Genomic DNA, 25,476 nt, shown 5'->3' on the forward strand with positions numbered 1-25,476 from the left:
TGTTTCGACTCGACTATCTAAAAGCTTCTTAAACTCCACTATCATAGCTGTCTCCACCACTACCTGGCACACAGAACTCTGTATAAAAAAATAAGCTTACCTGGCACATCTCCTTTAAACTTTCTCACTTTCACCTTAAATGCACTTCTGCCCCAGGAAGAAGATTGTACCCGCCTTCAGAACACGTGATAAACTCTCCCGAAACATGCAGACCCGAGCTGTGCTCAAGCCGTACCTAACCAGTGTAGAGCTGTGTTCAAGCATAACTCCCTGTCTGGTCCTGCAACTGTTAAGGATCTGTGGATGTACCCTACAACATCCCTTGGACCCGAAACCTTCAGTGCTGTTTTATCTCTCCCCAGCATTCTCTGTTCTTGTTCCAGTGAGAATTTAACGACTTCCCTTCCGGAGTCTGCCTGTCGCTGGGTGCCTCACGCTTAGTGATTCCAGGTGGAGCATACCTGTTCTTTTCGCGCAGCCAGTAGATGTTGTTGGTCTGGAGCAGCAGCTCCTTCTCCAGCTTGTTTGTGAATAAAGAATTTTCCAACAGTTGGATTTCCAGTCGCGAGGTTTGATTCAAAACCTAAACACAGTAAATCATCATTATCTCAAAACAAATCATCATTCTTCAATAAACACTGCAAACTAGGACATCAATTAATGGAAACAGATTAAAGTAATTTGTAAACAAAATGCAAATATAGAGTTTACAGCACAATCCCAGTTCCCCCCTCATAGACTTGGAACACCATGTTTGTTTGGCGAGTGCAACACCCCCCCAAAAAAGACCACCCCCTCCCTCTTCTGTCATTCCTGGTCTCCCTCTCACCTTAGCACAGACATTTCTTTCTCGGTACTCTGCCACCTCCTTTCTGCAACTTACAACTTGGTTTGTCTCTCTCTGTCCCACATCTTTCAAAAGATCTCCAACCTATTTTTCCCTCTCCACAGTTGCCGCCTGACCCACTGAGTATTTCCAGCTTTTTGGTTTCGTTTAGGGTTTCAGCATCTGCAGCATTTTGCAGTAGGTTCCGTCCCCAGTCTGTGTTGTGGAAGCTGATCCAGGAAAGAAAGGGAATGGATTCCTTGAGCCTGCTCCTCCATTCAATATTTCACAGCTCCAGCGAACGAGACTCAATCCTGACCTACGGTTCTATCTGTGTGGAGACTCTCCCCATGACCACGCCGATTTCCTCCAGGTGCTCTGATATCCTCTCACATCCCAGAGGCACATACGTTGGTAGATTAATTGGTTGCTGTAACTTCCCCCAGTTTGTAGACGAGGGGAAAATTTGGGAGTTGAGATGAATATCAGGAGAGTAAAATGGGATTAATGGGAATGCGTTGGTTGACGGTCCTAGTGAATTCAATAGGTGGTAGGGCCTGCTTCGATGGTCTGCGGGTCTATGATCACTTTGCCTTCATTCCACTTAAAAACACTCTAGGTATCCAAATGCAGCCACCCACTCTGGGCTTTGACACAGTGAATCCTGGAAAGAGAATCTCTCTCCAGAAGAGGCTTGAGCTCAGAGACCAGAGTAAAATTGACCTCCCAGTCCTGTATTCCAGGCTGGCACCAAGCAGTGACTGAGAGGGAATGCTCCCAGCTGATTGGCTAGTCACTCAGGATCCCTAAACATTGCAGAATTCTACAAAACCTTGAAAGTCTACGTTGATGCCCTAGAGCAAAATATTCACTCTGTGGATGTGTGAGAGAGAAAGTATGTGTGAAAGACTGAGAGAGTGTAACAGAGTGACTGTGAAAGTTTGACTGTAATTGTTACTTAGCTCATTGTCACATACCGATGTTCAATGAAAAATTTAGATATGTTAGACATTGAAACACATGACTTCTGAACGTAAGTGCATTGAGTAAGCACAAACAGGAAAGCAATAACAGAGTTACTGTTGCAGAGGAAGTATTGCAGGTAGATTTGGAGATCAAGGGTTCACCTTTATTTGAAGAGGTCCATTCAAGTGTCTTACAACACCAGGATAGGAGCTGTCCTCGAGCAAGGTGGTGCAAGTTTTGCAGTTTTGTGTCTTTTACCCAGTGGAAGGAGGAAGAAGAGACAATGACGTCGCTGCGGGGTGGGGGGAGGTGTCCCTATGATAGTGAGACTGTGTGAATGTATGGGCTGAGGGTGTCCTTTTGAAGGCTGTATGTGCAAGTGTGTTTGTCCCAGTTTACTCGATTCTTCTCATCACAGCGCACATTTTGAGCCACTTAGCACAACATTGGGAATAAAAGCTGAGGGTTTCTCCAGGTCACGCTGAAGAGTCCGGATGCAGAACCACAATCTCAAGGCTGGGGGCCACTGGTTTTAAACCAATGGTACCTCGCCACATCAGGCCTAAACCTATCACCCACTCACAGCTGCCTGGCTTTCACTCACAAAGAATAGTCTCTCTCCTCAGAGAAGGACCCTCCAAGTCAGAATGATATTACAACTATTTATTGACATTTCGTACAGCTTTGTTAAAGTGCCAAGGGCCGATTCACTCTTTCAAACCTAATTAAACAAAATTCTTACAACATGTTGTAACCAGATAAAGATACCAGTGATGTATTTACAAGAATCACTCAGTCCTGACTGAACATTGCCAGGAATTTTTTTCTTCAAGAGCTTGTATTTAACTTGGAAGAGGTGCATAAGACTGTGTGTTATTCTGGCCCAGCTTAAGTGTAAAATGGTCCCTTGTGCCACTTGCAAAAGAAGACAGAACCCAGCCCCCTCTTGTTGTTCGCTGTCCGCAATCAGCTACCCAAACCAACCTTCCTCCCACCACCCCCACCCCCAAGTCTCAAGGGCCGTACCTGCGTCTCAACATCTGTCAGTCTGCGTGTGTGCTCGGCAGTCTGGCTCAACAGACTGTTGCTGATCTCCAGCATGGTGGCTGTGTGGTTCTGCACAGCGTTCTGCTGTAGCTGGGCCAGCTCGCTCTTCATGTTATCCTGGATGTAGGTCTCCAACTGGGGAGAGACATTCGAACACCATTAGAGAGTTAAGTCCTGGCCTACACTGAAGCAGGATCCCCATCTTCCTGATCAAGTTCAGGCCATTACTGGCATCAATCCCATCAATCCACCAATGCTCTATCCGTGCTAGTATCTTTCCGGTAACACCATGGGCTCTTATCTTGTTAAGCAGCCTCATATGTGGCACCTTGTCAAAGTCCTTCTGAAAATCCAAGTACACAGCATCCACCGATTCTCCTTTGTCTATCCTGCCTGTTATCTCCTCAAAGAATTCTAACAGATTTGTCAGGCAAGATATTCCCCAAGGAAACCTTGCTGACTTTGGCTTATTTTATGAGAACCAAGAACCCTGAAACCACATCCTTAACAATTGACTCCAATATCTTCTTAACCACTGAGGCAGGCTAACTGGCCTATAATTTCCTTTCTTCTGCCTCCCTCCCTTCTTGAAGAGTGGACGACATTTGCAGTTTTCCACTTGTCTGCAACCATTCCAGAATCTAGTGATTCTTGAAAGATCATGACTAATACCTCCACAATCTCTTCAACTACCTCTTTCATAGCCCTGGGGTGTAGTCCATCTGGTCCAGGTGACTTATCTACCGTCAGACTTTACAGTTTCCCAGCACCTTCTCCCTACTAGTAGTAAGTGCACTCACTTCTGCCCCCAACACCCTCGAATTTCCAGCATACTGATGGTGTCTTCCACAGTAAAGACTGATGAAAAATCCTTATTCAGTTCATCCACCATTTCCTTGACCCACATGACTAACTCTCCGGTGTCATTTTCCAGCAGTCTGATATCTACTCTCACCTCTCTTTTGCCCTTTATAAAGCTTTTGGCATCCTCTTTGATATTATTGGCTAGCTCATCTTCATATTTCATCTTTTCCCCACTTAATGGCTTTTTTAGTTGCCTTCTGTTAGTTTTTAAAGTTTCCCAATCCTCTAACTTCCCACTGATTTTTGCTCTATTATATGCTCTCTCTTTGGCTTTTATGTTGTCTTTGACTTCTCTTGTCCACCATGGTTGTGTCATCCTTCCTGCAGAATACAAAGAGTTGAGCCACAGCTACTTTCCAATGGGCTAGTTATAGATTAAAGTAAAACAAACCCCTATAGTGACCAAATGTGCAAATTTACAGATTTATCAATGGTGTTTTGATCGGTAAGATTTGGGTCTGATCAAATACTAAATAGACTTAAAAATAAATAAGGATGTCCAAAGTTTCAAAAGGTGCTTTGCAGATACAGATGTGGGAAAGAGACTGTTTTGCAGCAACGCAAGAAGATAGGAAAAAGAATAGGCTATTCAACTCCTTCGATCTGTCCCGCCATCCAATACAAACTTGCCTGAACTGTCCTAGGGCTCAACTCCTCTTCAGCTCAGTTCCCTGATAAGGTCATTAGAAAATGTAAAGAGTTTCATATCACAGAATAAAATAAACATCGTATAAATTAGGAAAAGTTTAGGCAAATAGGTGGACTCTAATTGGTTGGGTGAACTTTGACCAAGGGTTCCAAGTAAGACTCTATTTTATTGGGGTAATGTCTTCTTGGGCAGATAGAGAACTGGAACCCTTGCACCTGATACGTACGGAACATGAATGAAAAGCACAAAGGATCAGATGACCCAATCTACATCATCTCACTGAGTCATTGTACCGTAATGAAGAACACATCCAATCAGAAACAATAACTCACACAAGAACCAGATACCTGAACTTGGTCTCAGGTGCCAGCAATTACAGTGCAGAGGGTCAGTCACATCACTGACTTCTTTCAGTATCCTTTATTACACTCTGCTGCTAACTGATCCTTGAAGTTCAGCAAGAGGGTCAATAGCCTGCTGACTACTTATAGGGACTTCGGGTAAGATGGCAGTATGTTCAGACGTAACAGTCTCTCAGCAGCCAACCAAAGGTGTTTTTTGTCTTTTTTAAACATCTTTTTCTAATGATTGCAGGACAATGCCGGATATTAAGACTTCAGGTAGTGTAGGTGTACCCATCAGTGAGCTGCTCGTTGGTGGAGGAGCTGGATTTAGTGCAAGCCATGTTATTGTCTGCTACGTGATGGCTTCGGAGCTGGTGCATGAAGGCGCTGTGCAGTCTAACCGCGAGTGATTGCCTTGGGTGTTTCTCTTGCAATCGCAAGACCCTGTTGGACATTGATAATGTAAAATGCTGCAAGTCCGTTTCCCTTGTTTATTGGTGAGACAGACAGCAGGGGGAGCTGTGCAGCCTAGGTGAGGACTAGGCCTCAAGCCGCAGGCTTGCCTGTTGCAGTAGTTCAGGAGAGGAGAAGCCAGAGGCAGTGGGGAGTGTTGTGTCTATGGGGGCTGACTCCTCCTGTCGGTGCTGCCCTCTAATATTCGCTCGTTGAAATGACAAGCTGAATTGTATGTATGAGTGTATGCATTCATCTGCTGACTGCTGAAAACTGCTTGTCCTTGTCGATAACACCTGTGCACCATCAATTTACAGGTATGTCACTTTGGGACCTGGGGCTGTAGAAATTGCCTGACTTGCTGAGTTCCTCCAGCATTTTGTGTGTGTTCCTATATATAATGTAAATTTTTTGTTTGAATGTATGTTTACTTGCTAACTGATATGTGCTATATGTACCTTGTGCTGTGTATGACTGTCGGTACTGTGTTTTGCACCTCGGCCCTGAAGTAACACTGTTTCACTTGGTTATATTCATGGATATTCATATATGGTTGAATGACAATTAATAGCTTTGGAAGAATCTGTTGCAGTCCATTGAACATCCAAAAATCACAATCAGGCAGGAAGAGGACAGCTCCTATTATTTTGTTTTCTTGAAATATCAACTGCGTTTCAGTTGATTGCAAACTCTGAGTCAGGGGGACCGACCTCAAAAACCTCTGCTGAGACGGGAATAGTGATTCAGCCTGATACTTCAGTCCGGCGCAGAGGGAGCATAGAACCGATAACGGGAAATGCTTTCAACCAAAGACAGAAGAGAGACTGCAGATGCTGGGAATCTGGAGTGACACAAAATGCTGGAAGAACTCAGTGGGTCAAATCTACAGCGGGAAATGAACAGTTGAAGTTTTGGGCAGAGCCCCTTCAACGGGCCTAGAAAGAAAAGAGGGCAGAAACCAGAATACAATGGTGGGGGTGGGGAGTAGTATGAGCTGGCAGGCAATTTCATTAATGTTTAGATGCTCTGGGTCTAAATCCTAGAATTCCCTACACAACAGCACCATGGAAGAACCTTGGCTCAATCTGTGATGACACAACAAAAGGTAGATAGGGGCAAATATTCCAATATAGCTAACAACCTACCCGAGGAGCGACCTGCTATCTGCTGGAGGAATGCAGTTGGTCAAGCATTATCTGTTGGGGGAAAGCAACTGTTGATATTTTGCGTCATCTAGACCTTGATGAGTCCAAATGCAGTGTTTCAACCCAAAATATTAATACTTCCTTTCTTCCCGCAGATGCTGCTTGACATGCTGAGCAGATTATGTGTTGCTCCAGACTTCAGGATCTACAATCTCTTGTGACTCCATCTACCTGAGAAGATATTCCACACTTAGGCCCAGGAACATTGGATTATCCCAGTACAAAGGGAACTGTAGTGGACTAAATCCATTTCTTAAAAGGATCTTCCGGAGTTCCTTTTGTGAAATGCAAGTACCTCCCCTGAAACTCTTGCAGTCTTCCACAGAGAGAACATCAGAACCCTTCTTCCATGAATATTTTCCAGAATAAACAGCCCGGGATTTTTTGGGGGGAAATAAAACAATGGATTCCAAGTGAATCCTGTCACAGTGGGAGCTTGGATTGGAGAACGTGTTCAACATTTCAATAAGTAGCCAAGTAACTAAAATCATGTCAAATTGGGTGTGAATTTTAACATGAGTTCTGCACTCATCCAAATCTCAAAAACAAGGCACAAGTCTGGAGTGTGATGTAATCCACTCACCTGGATTGATGTAACTTGGCAGCTCTCAAGAAGCTCAACACCATCCAAAGTAAAGCAGCCTACGTAATGATAACCCATCCACCACCATGAAAATCCATTCTCTCTACCACTGGTACACGGAAGCTTAAGTGTCTATCATCTACAAAATACATTACAGACACTCACCTGCGCTATTCTGCTACCATCTCCTGAACGTGCAGCTAACAAGAGGAAAAGGGCAGTGGGTGCAGAGATTCCTCTCCAAGCCATGTACCATCCTGACCTGGAAATACCTGCAGACTGCCCATTCCTTCATTGTCACTGCTTCTGAATCTTAGCACTCCATTAATATTAATATCATGTTGGAGCTCACACAACCAAACATAGAATAGTACAGCACAGTACAGGCCCTTTGGCCCACAATGTTGTGCCGACCCTCAAACCCTGCCTTCCATATAAGCCCCCACCTTAGATTCCTCCATATACCTGACTAGTAGTCTCTTAAACTTCACTAGTGTATCTGCCTCCACCACTGACTCAGGCAGTGCATTCCACGCACCAACCACTCTCTGAGTAAAAAACCTTCCTCTAATATCCCCCTTGAACTTCCCACCCCTTACCTTAAAGCCATGTCCTCTTGTATTGAGCAGTGGTGCCCTGGGGAAGAGGCGCTGGCTATCCACTCTATCTATTCCTCTTAATATCTTGTACACCTCTATCATGTCTCCTCTCATCCTCCTTCTCTCCAAAGAGTAAAGCCCTAGGTCCCTTAATCTCTGATCATAATGCATACTTTCTAAACCAGGCAGCATCCTGATAAATCTCCTCTGTACCCTTTCCAATGCTTCCACATCCTTCCTATAATGAGGTGACCAGAACTGGACACAATACTCCAAGTGTGGCCTAACCAGAGTTTTATAGAGCTGCATCGCGACTCTTAAACTCTATCCCTCGACTTATGAAAGCTAACACCCCATAAGCTTTCTTAACTACCCTATCCACCTGTGAGGCAACTTTCAGGGATCTGTGGATATGTACCCCAGATCCCTCTGTTCCTCCACACTACCAAGTATCCTGCCATTTACTTTGACTCTGCCTTGGAGTTTGTCTTTCCAAAGTGTACCACCTCACACTTCCCCGGGTTGAACTCCATCTGCCACTTCTCAGCCCACTTCTGCATCCTATCAATGTCTCTCTGCAATCTTTGACAATCCTCTACACTATCCACAACACCACCAACCTTTGTGTCGTCTGCAAACTTGCCAACCCACCCTTCTTCCCCCACATCCAGGTCGTTAATAAAAATCACGAAAAGTAGAGGTCCCAGCAGCACTGTGGCAGCACCTTCACCAGAATGACTGAAGCAGTTTAAGAAGGTGACCCACCTCACCTTCTAAAGATGTATTAGAGATGGGCAATTAATGCTGGCTTTGCCCATATCCCAAACGTAATCATTTATATCAATATTGTGTTCATATCGTAAGTAGTGCACTCACTCGCGTCAAATACGATGTTCTCCAAAGGAGTTGTCTGTTGGTAGGTCAGTTGTGGAGACGGATCGGGGATTCACATAACCAGGATGTCGGGATGGATTCCCTTAGTGGGAAACGCATCTGCGTGATTTTACCTAATGTGGGAGGCTGATGCATGGGCAACCACCCCACGGTCTGTGACAGATCGGGGTCAGGGTCCGGGGGCATGGAATGCAAGATGACTGGGGACTCCTTGCTACTGTTGTGATGTGTTGTTATCTTCCACCAGCTCCACCTTCGAGGTTTTGGTCGTGCATTCATAAAAAATCCTAATTCCAAAGCCTGCAGGAGTTTCTAGTCAATATTTCAGGGGGGGTGTCTAAACTAAAATCACTACCCTGAAGTTTCTATGGGTTTTGAAGTTTCTGTGAACATGTTGTACATTTATTATTCCTTCAGTAATGTATCTCAAGTTCTGGTTGGAAATAGGACCATGATAAGAATAATTATGTCATCTTGGTCTCTGTTCCCAAATCTCAGCCTTGGCTTCTGTTTGTCCTAGGAGAGTTAAGCTGTAAAATCCATTCTATAAAATCACATCTCTGGTACAAATTAACGTCAGGATTAATGTATGTCAGCAGAACATTGGCACCAACATTTCAGGGAAAGGAGATATGCAGCCATAACTAATTGTTCATGGGAATGGTCATGAAACTGGCACATAAGCCAGCAGCACACTATGGACCATTAATCCAATTCATATTTGAATTCCCAGGAATCCTAGATTCCATCCAATGCACCCTTCCTGTGTTTTGGACTGTGCATGAGAAGGTCCATTAAACTGATGTGATCAACAGCCAAGTAGCTTGATGGACCTTACATCAAGTCTCTCATCAAATCGTAGCCCACTAATGTACTTGACATGGTCCGTTCCTTCTCCCACAGTCCATCTTTTTGCTGAGGCTCCTCCTCCACGATGAGGCACCCACCTCCCCCACCGTCATCAATGAATGAAACAACCCCAGCTTCAGGACTGAGGCAGGACTCAGCATTTGAAACTTTCCCAGCTCGCTGCATGATAAATAATCTGTTTGCCAGCTCAGCGCTTCAGCATCAGCAGAGCAGAAGTACAACTGTGGCATGTGAAGGTTACAGGGGGAAGCTGTGGATACACCCGAAGAAAGGAGCACGAGGAGACGATTCATGCCTCGCGTCCGCCCTGTTATTCAGTCTGATCACAGAAGGTGCCTCGGGACCATTTTCATTCACGATCTCCATATCCTCCTCCTCCCAAAGCGTCCCTGACCCTAATCTTGAACACATCAACAATGGAGTGTCTCCAGCTCTCTGTGGTGGACAATGTCATGGTATTCTAACCTCTTGGAGAACATGTCCTCACCTTACCCCTCAACATGAACCTTAACTCCAAGCAACCAGGAAAATCGCCCTCACATCATTCAGCCTGTCAAACCCCTTAAGAATCAAGTGTAGCCCGTCTGTCAGTTCCACGTCACAGGGCCAGATTCATCATTCCAGGTCTGAATGTCATGAGCTTGACAGCTCATGTCCTGCTCTGACATGGGCTACGCTGGCCCACTGTTGCTGTACACGTGGACTGCAGTACTGGAGAAAGGACACAGTTCAGAGACAATAACCTCCAGGAAGCAGCACACAACATCGCTAGTAAGTTCATCAAGAGCCAAGTCACAAGCAAGACAGCTCTCTCAGTTGAACACAACAAATCTGACGGCAACTGTTTGAGGAAGAGCAGCAGAGTTATCCCACGATCACCATCACAATGACAGACATCTCACAGAGATCTGGAGATCTTGCTCCTTTTACAGCACTGTATCAGCCACTATATTTACAGTCCAGTTGGATACACTGGCCCGAGACCAGCACAATGCAGACTGACCACAATAGTGACACAATCGATTCTGCAGATGCTGGAAATCTTGAGCAAGACGCACATAATGCTAGAGGAACTCAGCAAGACGAGCTGCATCTCTGGGTAGAAATGGATAGTCAACTCAATAAAATCAACTGTATAATTCACTCTATAGATTCTGAATGAACTGCTGGGTCCCTCCAGCATTTTTTGAGTGTTGGCCAAAAAAAAAAGTAACAGATTGCTAGGGCTTAATTTGCCTGAACTTGCACTGATATCGTAAGTATCTGTTTACTTTGTCACGCAAGTTGTATAACTTATGTTAATTTGATTACATAATTTATGTTTGTAATGTGCTGTGCTGATGCTGCAACCATTTTCATGGCATTTATACCTTCAATCATTTCCTCCCCATAACCTACGAAGTCTTTAATCTCTACAAATTTGTCCTACTCCTTCAATACATTCAGCAACATGGCCTCCACTGCCCTCTGCGGTAAAGAATTCCCAAGGTTCAGCAATAAAGAAATCTCACCCATTACGATTTACAGGAATGACCTTAGACCTAGATCCCAGCAAGGGGAATATCCGATTTGTATCCAACCTGCCCAGCCCTGTCAGATCCTTATGTTTCAGTGTGGTCAGTTCTCATTCTCCTAGCCACCCCAATGTCTCCTTAGGAACCAGGAACCATCTTGGTGGATCCTATTGCACTTCTCTCTGGGAAGGACTTACTAGTAAGACCAAAATCACATAGTGAGGTATGACCTCAACAAGGCCCTATGCAAATCCAGTTTCTGACCTTTGTTATCGTAAAGGAAACCTTGTCACTGCTCTTTAGATATTTGACAGTGAATTTAAACTTCTAATCTGCTGTGACTAATTCATTCATCAATAAGGTCTTATTAAAACCTATGTCACCTTAGATACCATGAACAGGTTTCCCACTTAACCCTCTGCTAGCAGCTTTGTTTCAGCTGTTCAAATTTACAACGTATTGTACTGGCAATCAACTAATTCAGTGGGACACAAAGGCCATTAAGCTAAGGGATTTATTACATTGATACCATGGAGGTAGACAGCCAAGAGAGAAGAGGATTGTAAGGCTAAAAGGAGTTTTGAAGGAGGAGTCCAAAGTCCCAGGGGAATTCCTTTTGAAGTCATTTAAGGGAATCTTGTACCGGTCAAGGGGTATTAATTTAGGCGCCTGTTCACAGCGATGGAGAGAATAGGTGATGGCTTGCAAATCAGTAAAAGGTCCTTCCGAAGAACAAAGGCAGAATGCAGTGATTCACAATCCTCTGACAGGAAACATTTTCTTTCATCTCTGTTGTAAGTGGGAAACTCCTTTTTTGAATAATGTTCTCCCCACAAGAGGGAACATCCTCTCCGCCCGCACCCAGTCAAGATCCTATATGTTTCAATCAAGTTCCTTTTCACTCTGCTGAACAAGCCTCATCTGGCCAAACCTTTATCAGAAGATAATCCAGGTATCAATTCAGTAAATCTTTTAAAGGTTCCACCACATAAACTTTACAAAGGAAAAGCTGCAGAAAGTTGTAAACTCAGCTTCACCAGCATCAAGCATGTCTTTAAAAGGTAATGCTTCATGAAGGTGACATCCATCATTAAGCACCCAAATCTCCCAGGATATTCCGTTGGGGGGGGGGGAGGTACAGGAGCCTGAAGGCTGATGCTCAATGTTTCACAAACACCTTCTTCCCCTGTGCCATCTGATTTCTGAATGGACAATGAACCCATGAACACCACCTCAGCTTTATTTAGTTTGCTCCCTTTTTGTATTACTTAATCAATTTATTTTTTTAATAAACAACACACATCAAAGTTGCTGGTGAACACAGCAGGCCAGGCAGCATCTCTAGAAAGAGGTACAGTCGACGTTTCAGGCCGAGACCCTTCGTCAGGACTAACTGAGGGAAGAGTGAGTAAGGGATTTGAAAGTGGGAGGGGGAGGTGGAGATCCAAAATGATAGGAGAAGACAGGAGGGGGAGGGATGGAGCCAAGAGCTGGACAGGTGATTGGCAAAGGGGATACGAGAGGATCATGGGACAGGAGGCCTAGGGAGAAAGACGGGGGGCGGGGGGGGACCCAGAGGATGGGCAAGGGGTATAGTCAGAGGGACAGAGGGAGAAAAAGGAGAGAGAGAGAAAGAATGTGTGTATAAAAGTAAGTAACAAATAACTGCGTAAGTTACAAAAGTAAGTAAGTACGTCCGGTGTTCCCGATTTGTGCTCTGGATCCATTTCTTTAATATATTCCTTATTGTAATTGTACAATTTTTAAAAATTATTATGAACTACAATGTATTGCTGCTGCAAGACAACAAACATCACAACATCCAGGGTGGCAATCTCAGGATTGCTACCCCTGCCACGTGCTAGTGAGGCTAGAAATAGGAAGATAATGCAGCTAAATACGTGGCTAAGGAGATGGTGCAGGAGGGAGGGCTTCATGTTTCTGGACAATTGGGCCTTGTTCCAGGGAAGGTGGGACCTGTTCCGACGGGACGGGTTGCACCTGAACTGGAGGGGGGCTAACATCCTTGCAGGAAGGTTTGCTAGTGCTGCTCTGGGGGGGGGGTTAAACTAGATTTGCAGGGGGAGGGGAACCAAGTGTTAGAGCAGATAGTGAGGTGGAGCAGGATAAAGGTCATGCGAGAACTGCAAGTATACATGTAGTGCATGGAGTAAAGCTCGATCTAACATATAAAGAGGTTTTGAGGAAAGAGAAGCAGAAAAAATGGTGTAAAGGTAGGAAGGTAGAAGGGCTAAAGTGCGTGTACTTCAATGCAAGAAGCATCAGGAACAAAGGTGATGAACTGAGAGCTTGGATACATACATGGAATTATGAAGTAGTGGCCATTACAGAGACTTGGCTGGCACCAGGGCAGGAATGGATTCTCAATATTCCTGGATTTCAGTGCTTTAAAAGGGATAGAGAGGGGGGAAAAGGGGAGGAGGGGTTGCATTTCTGGTCAGGGATACTATTACAGCTACAGAAGGGGTGGTTAATGTAGCAGGATCCTCTTTTGAGTCAATATTGGTGGAAGTCAGGAACAGGAAGGGAGCAGTTACTCTATTGGGAGTATTCTATAGGCCCCCTGGTAGCAGCAGAGATACTGAGGAGCAGATTGGGAGGCAGGTTTTGGAAAGGTGCAAAAATAACAGGGTTGTTATAATGGGTGACTTTAACTTCCCTAATATTGATTGGCACCTGATTAGTTCCAATGGTTTAGACGGGGCAGAGTTTGTTAAGTGTGTCCAGGACGTATTCTTGTCACAGTATGTTGACAGGCCGACTAGGGGGAATGCCATACTAGATCTAGTATTAGGTAACGAACCGGGTCAGGTCACAGATCTGTCAGTGGGTGAGCATCTGGGGGACAGTGACCACCGCTCCCTGGCCTTTAACATTATCATGGAAAAGGATAGAATCAGAGAGGACAGGAAAATTTTTAATTGGGGAAGGGCAAATTATGAGGCTATAAGGCTAGAACTTGCGGGTGTGAATTGGGATGATGTTTTTGCAGGGAAATATACTATGGACATGTGGTCGATGCTTAGGGATCTCTTGCAGGATGTTAGGGATAAATTTGTCCTGGTGAGGAAGATAAAGAATGGTAGGGTGAAGGAACCATGGGTGACAAGTGAGGTGGAAAATCTAGTCAGGTGGAAGAAGGCATCATACATGAGGTTTAGGAAGCAAGGATCAGATGGGTCTATTGAGGAATATAGGGTAGCAAGAAAGGAACTTAAGAAAGTGCTGAGGAGAGCAAGAAAGGGGCATGAGAAGGCCTTGGCAAGTAGGGTAAAGGAAAACCCCAAGGCATTCTTCAATTACGTGAAGAACAAAAGGATGACAGGAGTGAAGGTAGGACCGATTAGAGATAAAGGTGGGAAGATGTGCCTGGAGGCTGTGGAAGTGAGCGAGGTCCTCAATGAATACTTCTCTTCGGTATTCACCAATGAGAGGGAACTTGGTGATGGTGAGGACAATATGAGTGAGGTTGATGTTCTGGAGCATGCTGATATTAAGGGAGAGGAGGTGTTGGAGTTGTTAAAATACATTAGGACGGATAAGTCCCCGGGGCCTGATGGAATATTCCCCAGGCTGCTCCATGAGGCGAGGGAAGAGATTGCTGAGCCTCTGGCTGGGATCTTTATGTCCTCGTTGTCCACGGGAATAGTACCGGAGGGTTGGAGGGAGGCGAATGTTGTCCCCTTGTTCAAAAAGGTAGTAGAGATAGTCTGGGTAATTATAGACCAGTGAGCCTTGCATCTGTGGTGGGAAAGCTGTTGGAAAAGATTCTTAGAGATAGGATCTATGGGCATTTAGAGAATCATGGTCTGATCAGGGACAGTCAGCATGGCTTTGTGAAGGGCAGATCATGTCTAACAAGCCTGGTAGAGTTATTTGAGGAGGTGACCAGGCATATAGATGAGAGTAGTGCAGTGGATGTGATCTACATGGATTTTAGGAAGGCATTTGACAAGGTTCCACATGGTAGGCTTATTCAGAAAATCAGAAGGCATGGGATCCAGGGAAGTTTGGCCAGGTGGATTCAGAATTGGCTTGCCTGCAGAAAGCAGAGGGTCGTGGTGGAGGGAGTACATTCAGATTAGAGGGTTGTGACTAGTGGTGTCCCACAAGGATCTGTTCTGGGACCTCTTCTTTTCGTGATTTTTATTAACTACCGGATGTGGGGGTAGAAGGGTGGGTTGGCAAGTTTGTAGATGACACAAAGGTTAGTGGTGTTGTGGATAGTGTAGAGGATTGTCAAAGATTGCAGAGACATTGATAGGATGCAGAAGTGGGCTAAGAAGCGGCAAATGGAGTTCAACCCGGAGAAGTGTGAGGTGGTACACTTTGGAAAGACAAACTCCAAGGCAGAGTACAAAGTAAATGGCAGGATACTTGGTAGTGTGGAGGAGCAGAGGGATATGGGGGTACATGTCCACAGATCCCTGAAAGTTACCTCACAGGTAGATAGGGTAGTTAAGAAAGCTTACGGGGTGTTAGCCTTCATAAGTCGAGGGATAGAGTTTAAGAGTCGTGAGATAATGATGCAGCTCTATAAAACTCTGGTTAGGCCACACTTGGAGTATTGTGTCCAGTTCTGGTCGCCTCACTATAGGAAGAATGTGGAAGCATTGGAAAGGGTACAGAGGAGATTTATCAGGATGCTTCCTGTTTTAGAGAGTATGCATTATGATCAGAGATTAAGGGAGCTAGGGCTTTACTCTTTGGAGAGAAGGAGGATGAGAGGAGACATGATAGAGGCATACAAGATATTAAGAGGAATAGATAGAGTGGACAGCCAGCGCCTCTTCCCAGGGCACCACTGCTCAATACAAGAGGACATGCCTTTAAGGTAAGGGGTGGGAAGTTCTAGGGGGACATTAGAGGAAGGTTTTTTACTCAGAGAGTGGTTCGTGCGTGGAATGCACTGCCAGAGTCAGTGGTGGAGGCAGATACACTAGTGAAATTTAAGAGACTACTAGACAGGTATATGGAGGAATCTAAGGTGGGGGCTTAGTTGGGATGCAGGGTTTGAGGGTCAGCACAACATTATGGGCCGAGGGCCTGTACTGTGCTGTAGTATTCTATGTTCTGTGTTCTATATGCCAGTGATATTAAACTGATTTGTCACATGTACATTGAAACAGAGTGAAATGTGTCACTTGTGTCAAACCAGATCAGCAAAGTCTATGCTGGGCAGTCCGCAAGTGTTGCCATACTACCGGTGTTAAAACAACATGCCCACAACTCACTAACCTTAACCCGTACATCTTTGGACTGTGGGAGGAAACTGGAGCAGCTGGGGGAAACCCACGTAGTCATAGGGAGAGCGTACCAACTCCTTACAGACAGCAGAGGGAATCGAACCTTAACTTTACAGTGTTATGCTGACCACAGTGCTACCTTGACGTTACCCCCATCACACACCTTCTGGGAATCCAAGTAGAGGACCCAGTCCGACACAGGTTACTTCTTCAAACGTCTCCAGTAAACACCATTTCCCATTGACAAAATCACGTTGACTTTGCTGATTCTTGAGCAACACACACAGAATGCTGGAGGAACTCAGCAGGTCAGGCAGCGTCTATGGAGGGGAATAAGCAATTGACATTTTGGGTCGAGACCCTGCATCAGGACTGAAAGTGAAGAGGGCAGAGGCCAGAAAAAGAAGGCGGTGAGAGGAGAAGGAGTACAAGCTGGCAGGTATTAGGTGAAACCATGGTAAAGTGGGTGGGAGAGAGAGGGGATGAAGTAAGAAGCTGGGAGCTGATAGGCTGAAGAGCTTCAATATTTCTGCGCTGTGTTATTGAATCTCTATATATAGCTCCACTGTTACCCCATGGCAGAGAGCAGAGTAAGAGAAAGAGAAGAAGAAAGAGACAAAATGCCCACTGATCTGCTGCAGATATGTTCCAGTGGAGATGTGCTAGTTGAAGGTGTAATGAATATTACATCAGGCAAACCATCATTGTTCCATGGCTGCAACTTACTACAGACTGATCTCGATCAGGCCTGGTGGCTTCTGGGAGATACACACACACACGCACGCACGCACACACACACACACACACACACATTCTCTCAACCATGTGGCTTCCGCTCTGTTTCTGCCATGACATCTGTGGAAAGGTTTACTAACGAAGGCAATAGTCATCCCCTGGGGAATGTAGATATGAGCTCATTCACTCTCAGGAGAAAATCTGACTCATGGTCGAATAAATCAAACACATCAAGTGTGGCTGAATTCCAGCACCATCAGCTGGCTGGGCTTTATGGAATATCTGGTGTATTAGTAACATGAAGATTATTCAGGAAATATAATGCCAACAATATTGCATTTTCTTTGATTAGATCGGGAGGAATTATTGTTGTCTGGAGGGAAGAAATTCCTTGCTACAGGGCCTTCAGAAGAGGACAGTGACTGAATTACATGGAAGACTTTCTAACAGGTGAGCAGGGGCACCTGGAAGTGGTTGAATGCCTGGACTCTGAGGGGTATCAATGGACTACAACCCACTGGGGTTTTCCAAATTCTGCATCAGGGCAGTTGTAGTGTGCCAGCATCAGAAGCCATAACCTGTGGAATAGGCAAACAGGGAATAATGGACGTGCTGCATAGGGCTTACAGAAGGTCCTCTATCAGGTGCTACTCAAGAGGGAAAGCACTGTTGTTGTCCTAACTGCTCTCCTGATTCCTCCCGTTGAATGTTCAGGAGAACCCTGTTCATACAGAGCTGGTCCAACACATCCTCCTCCTCTCAGTGACATCCTCTGATGCTGAGTTCCTCAAACAAAATAGAATCTCTGTGATTCTCTCTACCTCTCTCATTCCTTCTCCATCTGCTTGCTTCCCTGCCAATCTGCTTTCACTCCTTTTCAATCTCAAACTTCAAAGTTCAAAGTAAATTTATTATCAAAGTAGGTATATGTCATCGTACACTATCCAGAGATTCATTTTCTTCCAGGCATTCATAGTAGAACAACGAAGTGCAAAAGAACCAGTGAAAAACTGCATGCAAGCAAGGACTGATAAGCAACCAATGTGCAAAAGAAGACAAACTCCAAATACACAAAAAAAAAATCAAACCAGCAAGCAAATAAATAGATAACTAAATAAAAATACTGAGACCATGAATTGTTCAATGTCTTCAATGATCAGTCTAGTGTTAAGGTCAGTGAAGTTGTCCACACTGCCTCAGGAACCTAACAGCTGAAGTCATAATTGTTCCTGAACTTGGTAGTGTGGGGCCTAAGACTCCTGTACCTCCTTCCCGATGGCAGCAGTGAGAATCTTACCGACTTTCTCTCTGCATTTGTCTATTTCTGCCTCTCTTACCATTTCACTCTTCATTTCCTGTTTTGCTTTCCCACTTTCTTCTTGTTCTATTCCTTTCACCAGCTCATTGATTTAATCTCTGACTCTTTCCACTGTCACTTTGTTCCCTTATCTCTCTACTCCCTCTTTCCATTTGTCCCTCTTGCTCTGTCTCACTTTCTCCCCGTCCCTCATTCGTAGTTTTTGTCCCTTTCTCTGTCTCTCACTTGCTGCACTCATCCCCCTCGGATATGAGAAAGGGAAACCCAGTGCTGAGTCAGGCTGGGAAGAGACAGGAGATAGGTATACGCAAAGGCTCAAGTGGCCTCCATGTTGCAAGGAAATATGATAGTATAGAATGCTCCATATTCGTGGAGGAATTTTTAAATTTATCCCATCTCATATTTAAGACCATAAGACCATAAGACAAAGGAGCAGAAGTCGGCCATTCGGCCCATCGAGTCTGCTCTGCCATTTTATCATGAGCTGATCCAGTCTCCCATTTAGTCCCACTCCCCCGCCTTCTCACCATAACCTTTGATGCCCTGGTTACTCAGATACCTATCAATCTCTGCCTTAAATACACCCAATTACTTGGCCTCCACTGCTGCCCATGGCAACAAATTCCATAGATTCACCACCCTCTGACTAAAAAAAATTTCTTCGCATTTCTGTTCTGAATGGGCGCCCTTCAATCCTTAAGTCATGCCCTCTCGTACTAGACTCCCCCATCATGGGAAACAACTTTGCCACATCCATGCCTTTCAACATTCAAAATGTTTCTATGAGGTCTCCCCTCACTCTTCTAAACTCCAAGGAATACAGTCCAAGAGCCAAAAACGTTCCTCATATGTTAGCCCTCTCATTCCCGGAATCATTCTCGTGAATCTTCTCTGTACCCTCTCCAACGTCAGCACATCCTTTCTTAAATAAGGAGACCAAAACTGCCCACAGTACTCCAAGTGAGGTCTCACCAGTGCCTTATAGAGCCTCAACATCACATCCCTGCTCCTAAACTTTATTCCTCTAGAAATGAATGCTAACATTGCATTCGCCTTCTTCACTACCAACTCAACCTGGAGGTTAACCTTAAGGGTATCCTGTACGAGGGCTCCCAAGTCCCGTTGCATCTCAGAACTTTGAATTCTTTCCCCATTTAAATAATAGTCTGCCTGTTTATTTCTTCTGCCAAAGTGCATAACCATACACTTTCCAACAGTGTATTTCATTTGCCACTTCTTTGCCCATTCTTCCAATCTATCCAAGTCTCTCTGCAGACTCTCTGTTTCCTCAGCACTACCGGCCCCTCCACCTATCTTCGTATCGTCAGCAAACTTAGCCACAAAGCCATCTATTCCATAATCCAAATCATTGATGTACAATGTAAAAAGAAGCGGCCCCAACACTGATCCCTGCAGAACACCACTGGTAACCGGCAGCCAACCAGAATAGGATCCCTTTATTCCCACTCTCTGTTTCCTGCCAATCAGCCAACGCTCTATCCACGTATGTAACTTTCCCATAATTCCATGGGCTTTTATCTTGTTGAGTAGCCTCATGTGTGGCACCTTGTCAAAGACCTTCTGAAAATCCAAATATACAACATCCACCGCATCTCCCTTGTCTAGCCTACTTGTAATCTCCTCAAAAAATTGTAATAGGTTTGTCAGGCAGGATTTTCCTTTAGGAATCCATGCTGAGTTCTGCCTATCTTGTCATATGCCTCCAGGTACTCTGTAACCTCATCCTTGACAATCGACTCCAACAACTTCCCAACCGCCGATATCAAGCTGACAGGTCTATAATTTCCTTTTTGCTTTCTTGCCCCCTTCTTAAATAGTGGAATGACATTTGCAATCTTCCAGTCTTCCGGAACCATGCCAGAATCTATCGACTTTTGAAAGATCATCGTTAAAGCCTCCGCAATCTCCACAGCTACTTCCTTCAGAAAATGAGGGTGCATTCCATCTGGTCCGGGAGATTTATCTACCTTTAGACTATTCAGCTTTCAGAGTACTTTCTCTGTCGTAATTGTGACTGCGTACACTTCTCTTCCCTGCCACCCTTGAGTGTCCGGTATGCTGCTGATGTTTTCCTCAGTGAAGACTGATGCAAAATACTCATTCAGTTTCTCCTCCATTTCCTTATCTCCCATTACAATTTCTCCAGCATCATTTTCTATCAGTCCTATATCTACTCTCACCTGTCTTTTTCTCTTTATATACTTGAAAAAGCTTTTAGTATCCTCTTTGATGTTATTTGCTAGCTTCCTTTCATAGTTAATCTTTTTCCTCTTAATGACCTTCTTAGTTTCCTTTTGTAAGGTTTTAAAAACTTCCCAATCCTCTGTCTTCCCACTAATTTTTGCTTCCTTGTATGCCCTCTCCTTTGCTTTAACTTTGGCTTTGACTTCTCTTGTCAACCATGGTTGCATCCTTTTTCCACTGGAAAATTTCTTCTTTTTTGGAATATACCTGACTTGCACATTCCTCATTTCTCGCATAAACTCCAGCCACTGCTGCTCTGCCGTCTTTCCCACCAGTGTCCCTTTCCAGTCAACTTTGGCCAGTTCCTCTCTCATGCCACTGTAATTTCCTTTACTCCACTGAAATACCGACACATCAGATTTCAGCTTCTCTTTTTCAAATTTCACAGTGAACTCAATCATGTTATGATCACTGTCTCCTAAGGGTTCCTTCACCTCAATCTCTCTAATTACCTCCGGTTCATTACACAATACCCAATCCAGTACAGCCTATCCCCTAGTGGGCTCAACAACAAGCTGTTCTAAAAAGCCATCTCGCAGACATTCTACAAATTCTCTCTCTTGAGATCTAGTGCCGACCTGATTTTCCCAATCCATTCGCATGTTAAAATCCCCCACAATTATCATAACACTGCCCTTCTGATAAGCCTTTTCTATTTCCTGTTGTAATTTGTAGTCCACATCACTGCAGCTGTTTGGAGGCCTATAAATAACTGCCATCAGGGTCCTTTTACCCCTGTGATTTCTTAGCTTCCGGTCCTATATCACCTCTTTCTAATGATTTAATATCATTTCTTACCAATAAAGCCAGGCCTCCCCCTCTGCCTACCTTCCTATCCTTCTGATACACCGTGTATCCTTGGACGTTCAGCTCCCGGAGACATGCATCCTTTAGCCATGTCTCAGTGATGGCCACAATATCATACCTGCCAATCTGTAGCTGTACAACAAGATCATCCACCATGCATTTAAGTATAACACCTTAAGACCAGTATTTGGTACTTTTCACTTTGTTTTCACTGCAACTTTATTGCACTGCAACTCATCCCAATGGCTACAAATTGGCCCCATCACCTGCCTGTCTTTCCTGACATCTTTACTGCTCACAATCTTAGTTTTATTTCTGTTTTTCCCTTCCTCCACTCTATCATTTCAGTTCCCATCCCCCTGCCAAATTAGTTTGAACCCTCCCTAACAGCTCTATTAAACTCTCCCGCCAGGATATTGGTCCCCTTCTGGTTCAGGTGTAACCTGTCCATTTTGAACAGGTCATACTTCCCCCAGAAGAGATCCCAATTATCCAAGAATTTGAGCCCAATGAGCTGTAAAATCAGGGATTCTTCATAAAAATTGGAGAAACCAGTTGGGATATTTCTGAATGTTCACTTCAGGTATGTTACAGCAGCATTCAATAGTAGTTCAATCAAAGCAACTAACTGGTCAGTGTGAGCAGCAGCTTCCCAATAGCCGACTGTTGTTCAGACCTTTGCTTATTGATCCATTCAAGCAAGTTCAAATCATTTGGAAAATACTGTAAACAGTACTGGCCAATAAAAGGCACTCAGCCACCAAACATGTCCACAAAACCTGACAGCATAAATGGCAGTGAGGCTTCACTACTCAATGAGCTCAATGCCTTTTATGCATGCTTTGAAAGGGAGAACACCACTACATCTGTGTGAATCCCCACACCATATAGCAACCCCCTTGTGACCTCTGCCTCAGAGGTCAACATCAAAGAAATTCCTTCAAGAGGGTGAAACCTCAGGGCCCAATGATGTACCTGGCCAGGTACTGAAAACCTGCAGTAGCACAGGGAGATCTGGGAATACGGATCCACAGTTCTTTGAAAGTGATGTCATGGGTAGCCAGGGTTGCAAAGAGAGCTTTTGGCACCTTGGCCTTCATAAATCGGAGCACTGAGTACAGGAGTTAGGATGTTATGTTGAAGTTGTAAAAGACATTGGTGAGGCCTAATTGGAGTATCGTGTCAAGTCCTGGTCACCTACCGGCAGGAAAGATGTCAATAAGACTGAAAGAGTACAGAGAAAATTTACAGGCCGTTGCCAGGACTTGAGGTCCTGAGTTATAGGTGAAACCCCCTGGTTTCCTTGGCTACATAAGTCTAGGGAAGACTCTCTCCGGACGCCTAAACATTGAACCAGGGCATTACATAGGGAAAGATTGAATAGCTTTGGACTTTAAAGATTCTCTGTATGAGGTGAGATCTTATAAAGGTATACAAAATTATGAGGGATATAGATAGGGTAAATGCATGCAGGCATTTTCCACATTGGTGGGTGAGACTAGAACTAGGTCATAGGTTAAGGGTGAAAGGAGAAATAGTTAAGGGGAACAAGAGGGAACCTTCACTCAGAGGATGGTACGAGTGTGGAATGAGCTGCCGGTGGAGGTGGCAAATGCAGGCTTGATTGCAACATTTAGGAGACCTTTGGGTAATTAGGTGGATGAGAGGGGTATGGACAGCTATGGTCCATGTACGATCAATGGAATGAGGCAGATTAACAGTTCAGCATGGACTGGATGGGCTGAAGGGCCTGTTACTGTGCTGTAGTGCTCTATGACTCGATGACCAGCTGGCTAGGGTGTTCAAGGACATCCTCAAATTTTCACAGCTGCAGTCAGAGGTTTCCACCTGCTTCAAAAGTGCAGCAGCCATACTGGTGCCCAGGGAGAGAAGGGTGAGTCGTCTCAGCAGCTACTGTGAGCTAGCACTCACATCTACCATAGTGGAGTATTTGGAGAGATTGCTTATGGCTAGAACTAACGCCAGCTTAAGCAAAGATCTGGACTTACTGCAGTTCTCCTACCACAACAACAGACCTACAGCGGACGCAATATTACTGGCTCTCTTTTCTGCTTTGCAACATCTAGACAACAGGGAAACATATGCCAGGCTGCAGTTTATCGATGACTGCTTGGTGTTCAATATAATTGCCCCTCAGTATCAATCACCGAACTTCTAAACCTGGGCCTCAGTACCTCCCTAACTAACTGGACCTTCCACTTCCTCAACAGGAGACCACAGTCTTGGTGATAACATCTCATCATAGACTATTAACATTGGCACATCTCAAAGACGAGATTAGCCCACTGCTCTACTGTCTCTACACTCATGACTGCGTGGCTAAGTACAGCTCCAACACTATTTATAAATTCAGAGATGATACCACTGTTGGCACACTCTCAGGTGGCAGCGAAGAGGCGTGGAGGAGTGAGATAGATAGGCTGGTTGAGTGATGTCACAACAACCACCTGGAAGCCAGCAGAAAATTGATTGAGGATTCAGGAAGAGGAAGTTGGGAAAACACGGTCCAGTCCTCATTGAGTGCTCAGTTGTGGAAAGGTGAGCCAATTCAAGTTTCTGGGTGTCGACATTTCGGAGGATCTAGCCAGGCCCGACACATTGATGCAGTCAGGAAGAAGGCACACCAGTAGCTCTATTAGGTGGTTGTGGTGATTTGGTATGTCACCAAATATCCTTGCAATTTTCTATAGACGTACAGTATAGAGCATGCTGACCAGTTATATCACAGCAGGGCATGGAAGCTCCAGTGCAAAGGATTGCTAGAGGCTGCAGAGGACTGTAGAGTCTGCCGGCTCCCTCATAGCACAACTTTCCCTGCCACCGAGGACATCTTCAAGAGGGTGGTGCCATCTGTCGCTAAAGACTTTCACCATCTTGCGAAGACATGCCTTCTCCTTGTTCCTACAAGGTACAGGAGCCTGAAGGCCCACATGCAACGATTCAGGAACTGCTACTTACCCTCCGCCGTCAGATTTATGAAAAGTCCGTGAACCCACGATCACTACCACATTATTCCCCTGGTCTTGCACTGTTTGTTTAATCATAGCAATTTTATGTCTTTGCACTCTACTGCTGCCAAAAAGCAACAAACTTCGCTGCAGATAAGACTGTGATACTAAACCTAATCCTGAGACTGGTTGGCCTTCTGAGGTACTCCAGAAGACTGGGGAGCCCATCGCTTAACCCTGTCCCTGGCTTCAGGCACCAACTCCAGGATCATCTTCCTCCAGCTCTGTTCACTCTCCCTGCACCAGACTGCACCCAAGACAGGTAGATCATCTCCATTCATCCACTGAAGGGAACTGGTGCTGAGGAAGGAAGGTCGGCTTCTTGTGTTCCATTTCTTTGAGATGTAGTAGCAGTGACATCATTTGAGTTGAGTATGATGTTCTCCTAAGGAGTTGTTTACTGGAGGGTCCTCAGGTGGTTGGAGAGGCTGATCTGGGATTTTATGGTGGATTCCCTTAATGGAGGTCGCCTGTGTGTAAGATAAATATAGCTCACTTTAGACAACATCAAGCAATAAACTAAATTTGAATTGATTTTCAATTATGATTATATTTATTAGGTACATTCACCTAATCGATATAATTCTTAATTTGATTCAATTCAAATCTAGTTCATTATTTTATGTTGTCTAATATTAAAGATAAGTACACAGAGATTTCTTAGTAACTTTTTGAAGATTTTAAAAATTATAATTGTAGAATATTTTAAGCTGTTGCTGTATGTCACAGACATCCACTGATGTGCAATGCCTGGTAATGTCGGTATTAACCCTGGGCCAGAGCTCCTGTGACTGTGTGGCTTTTCAGAGGGAGATTTACATTTGCAGCAGAAAACTCACCGCGCTGGGCCTCGCCACAGAGGCCAGCTGTGGGTTCATGTTACTGCAGTATATCGGGGGGTGGGGGCGCGTGCAGGGGCAGTCAACACTGAATCACAACATCTTATAAACAATATCCCCTCTCATTTGTAATGACCAGTGTGTGCAAAAATCTTGTGCTGTGCAATTTCTTGCCCAGTGACAACAACATGTGTGCACTGAATTTTATATGTACAGGTATTCATTTTAACAGCTAGCAAAGCACTGTCAATAAGAACTTTGATCTCCTCTGAGTTTGATTGTTTTCGCTCTTGTTCATCTGCGCTCTCATAAAACATACGTAGCAGGCCTGTGGTGGGTAATGAAGAATTTTCTCGCCAGAGCTTTTGCACACCATCCACGTGTGATTTGCTTGCTACATGA

At 44.7% G+C, this 25,476-nt stretch overlaps 1 protein-coding gene across 1 annotated transcript in view; it reads right to left on the minus strand.

Annotated features, from left to right (window-relative positions):
• The window catches only part of LOC134344248 (angiopoietin-1-like), a 58,872-nt gene extending 33,759 nt beyond the window's left edge, over positions 1–25,113 (minus strand). The window contains exons 1-3 of the mRNA XM_063043770.1: positions 25,075–25,113; positions 2,819–2,974; positions 462–583 (exon numbers count right to left, since the gene is read on the minus strand). Coding sequence (XP_062899840.1) covers positions 462–583; positions 2,819–2,974; positions 25,075–25,113 — 317 coding nt within the window. The remainder of the gene's footprint in view (positions 1–461; positions 584–2,818; positions 2,975–25,074) is intronic.
• Between the last annotated feature and the right edge of the window lie 363 nt (positions 25,114–25,476).

The sequence above is a fragment of the Mobula hypostoma genome, chromosome 1 (genome assembly GCF_963921235.1).
Source record: "Mobula hypostoma chromosome 1, sMobHyp1.1, whole genome shotgun sequence".
In the NCBI taxonomy this organism is placed as follows: Eukaryota; Metazoa; Chordata; class Chondrichthyes; order Myliobatiformes; family Myliobatidae; genus Mobula; species Mobula hypostoma.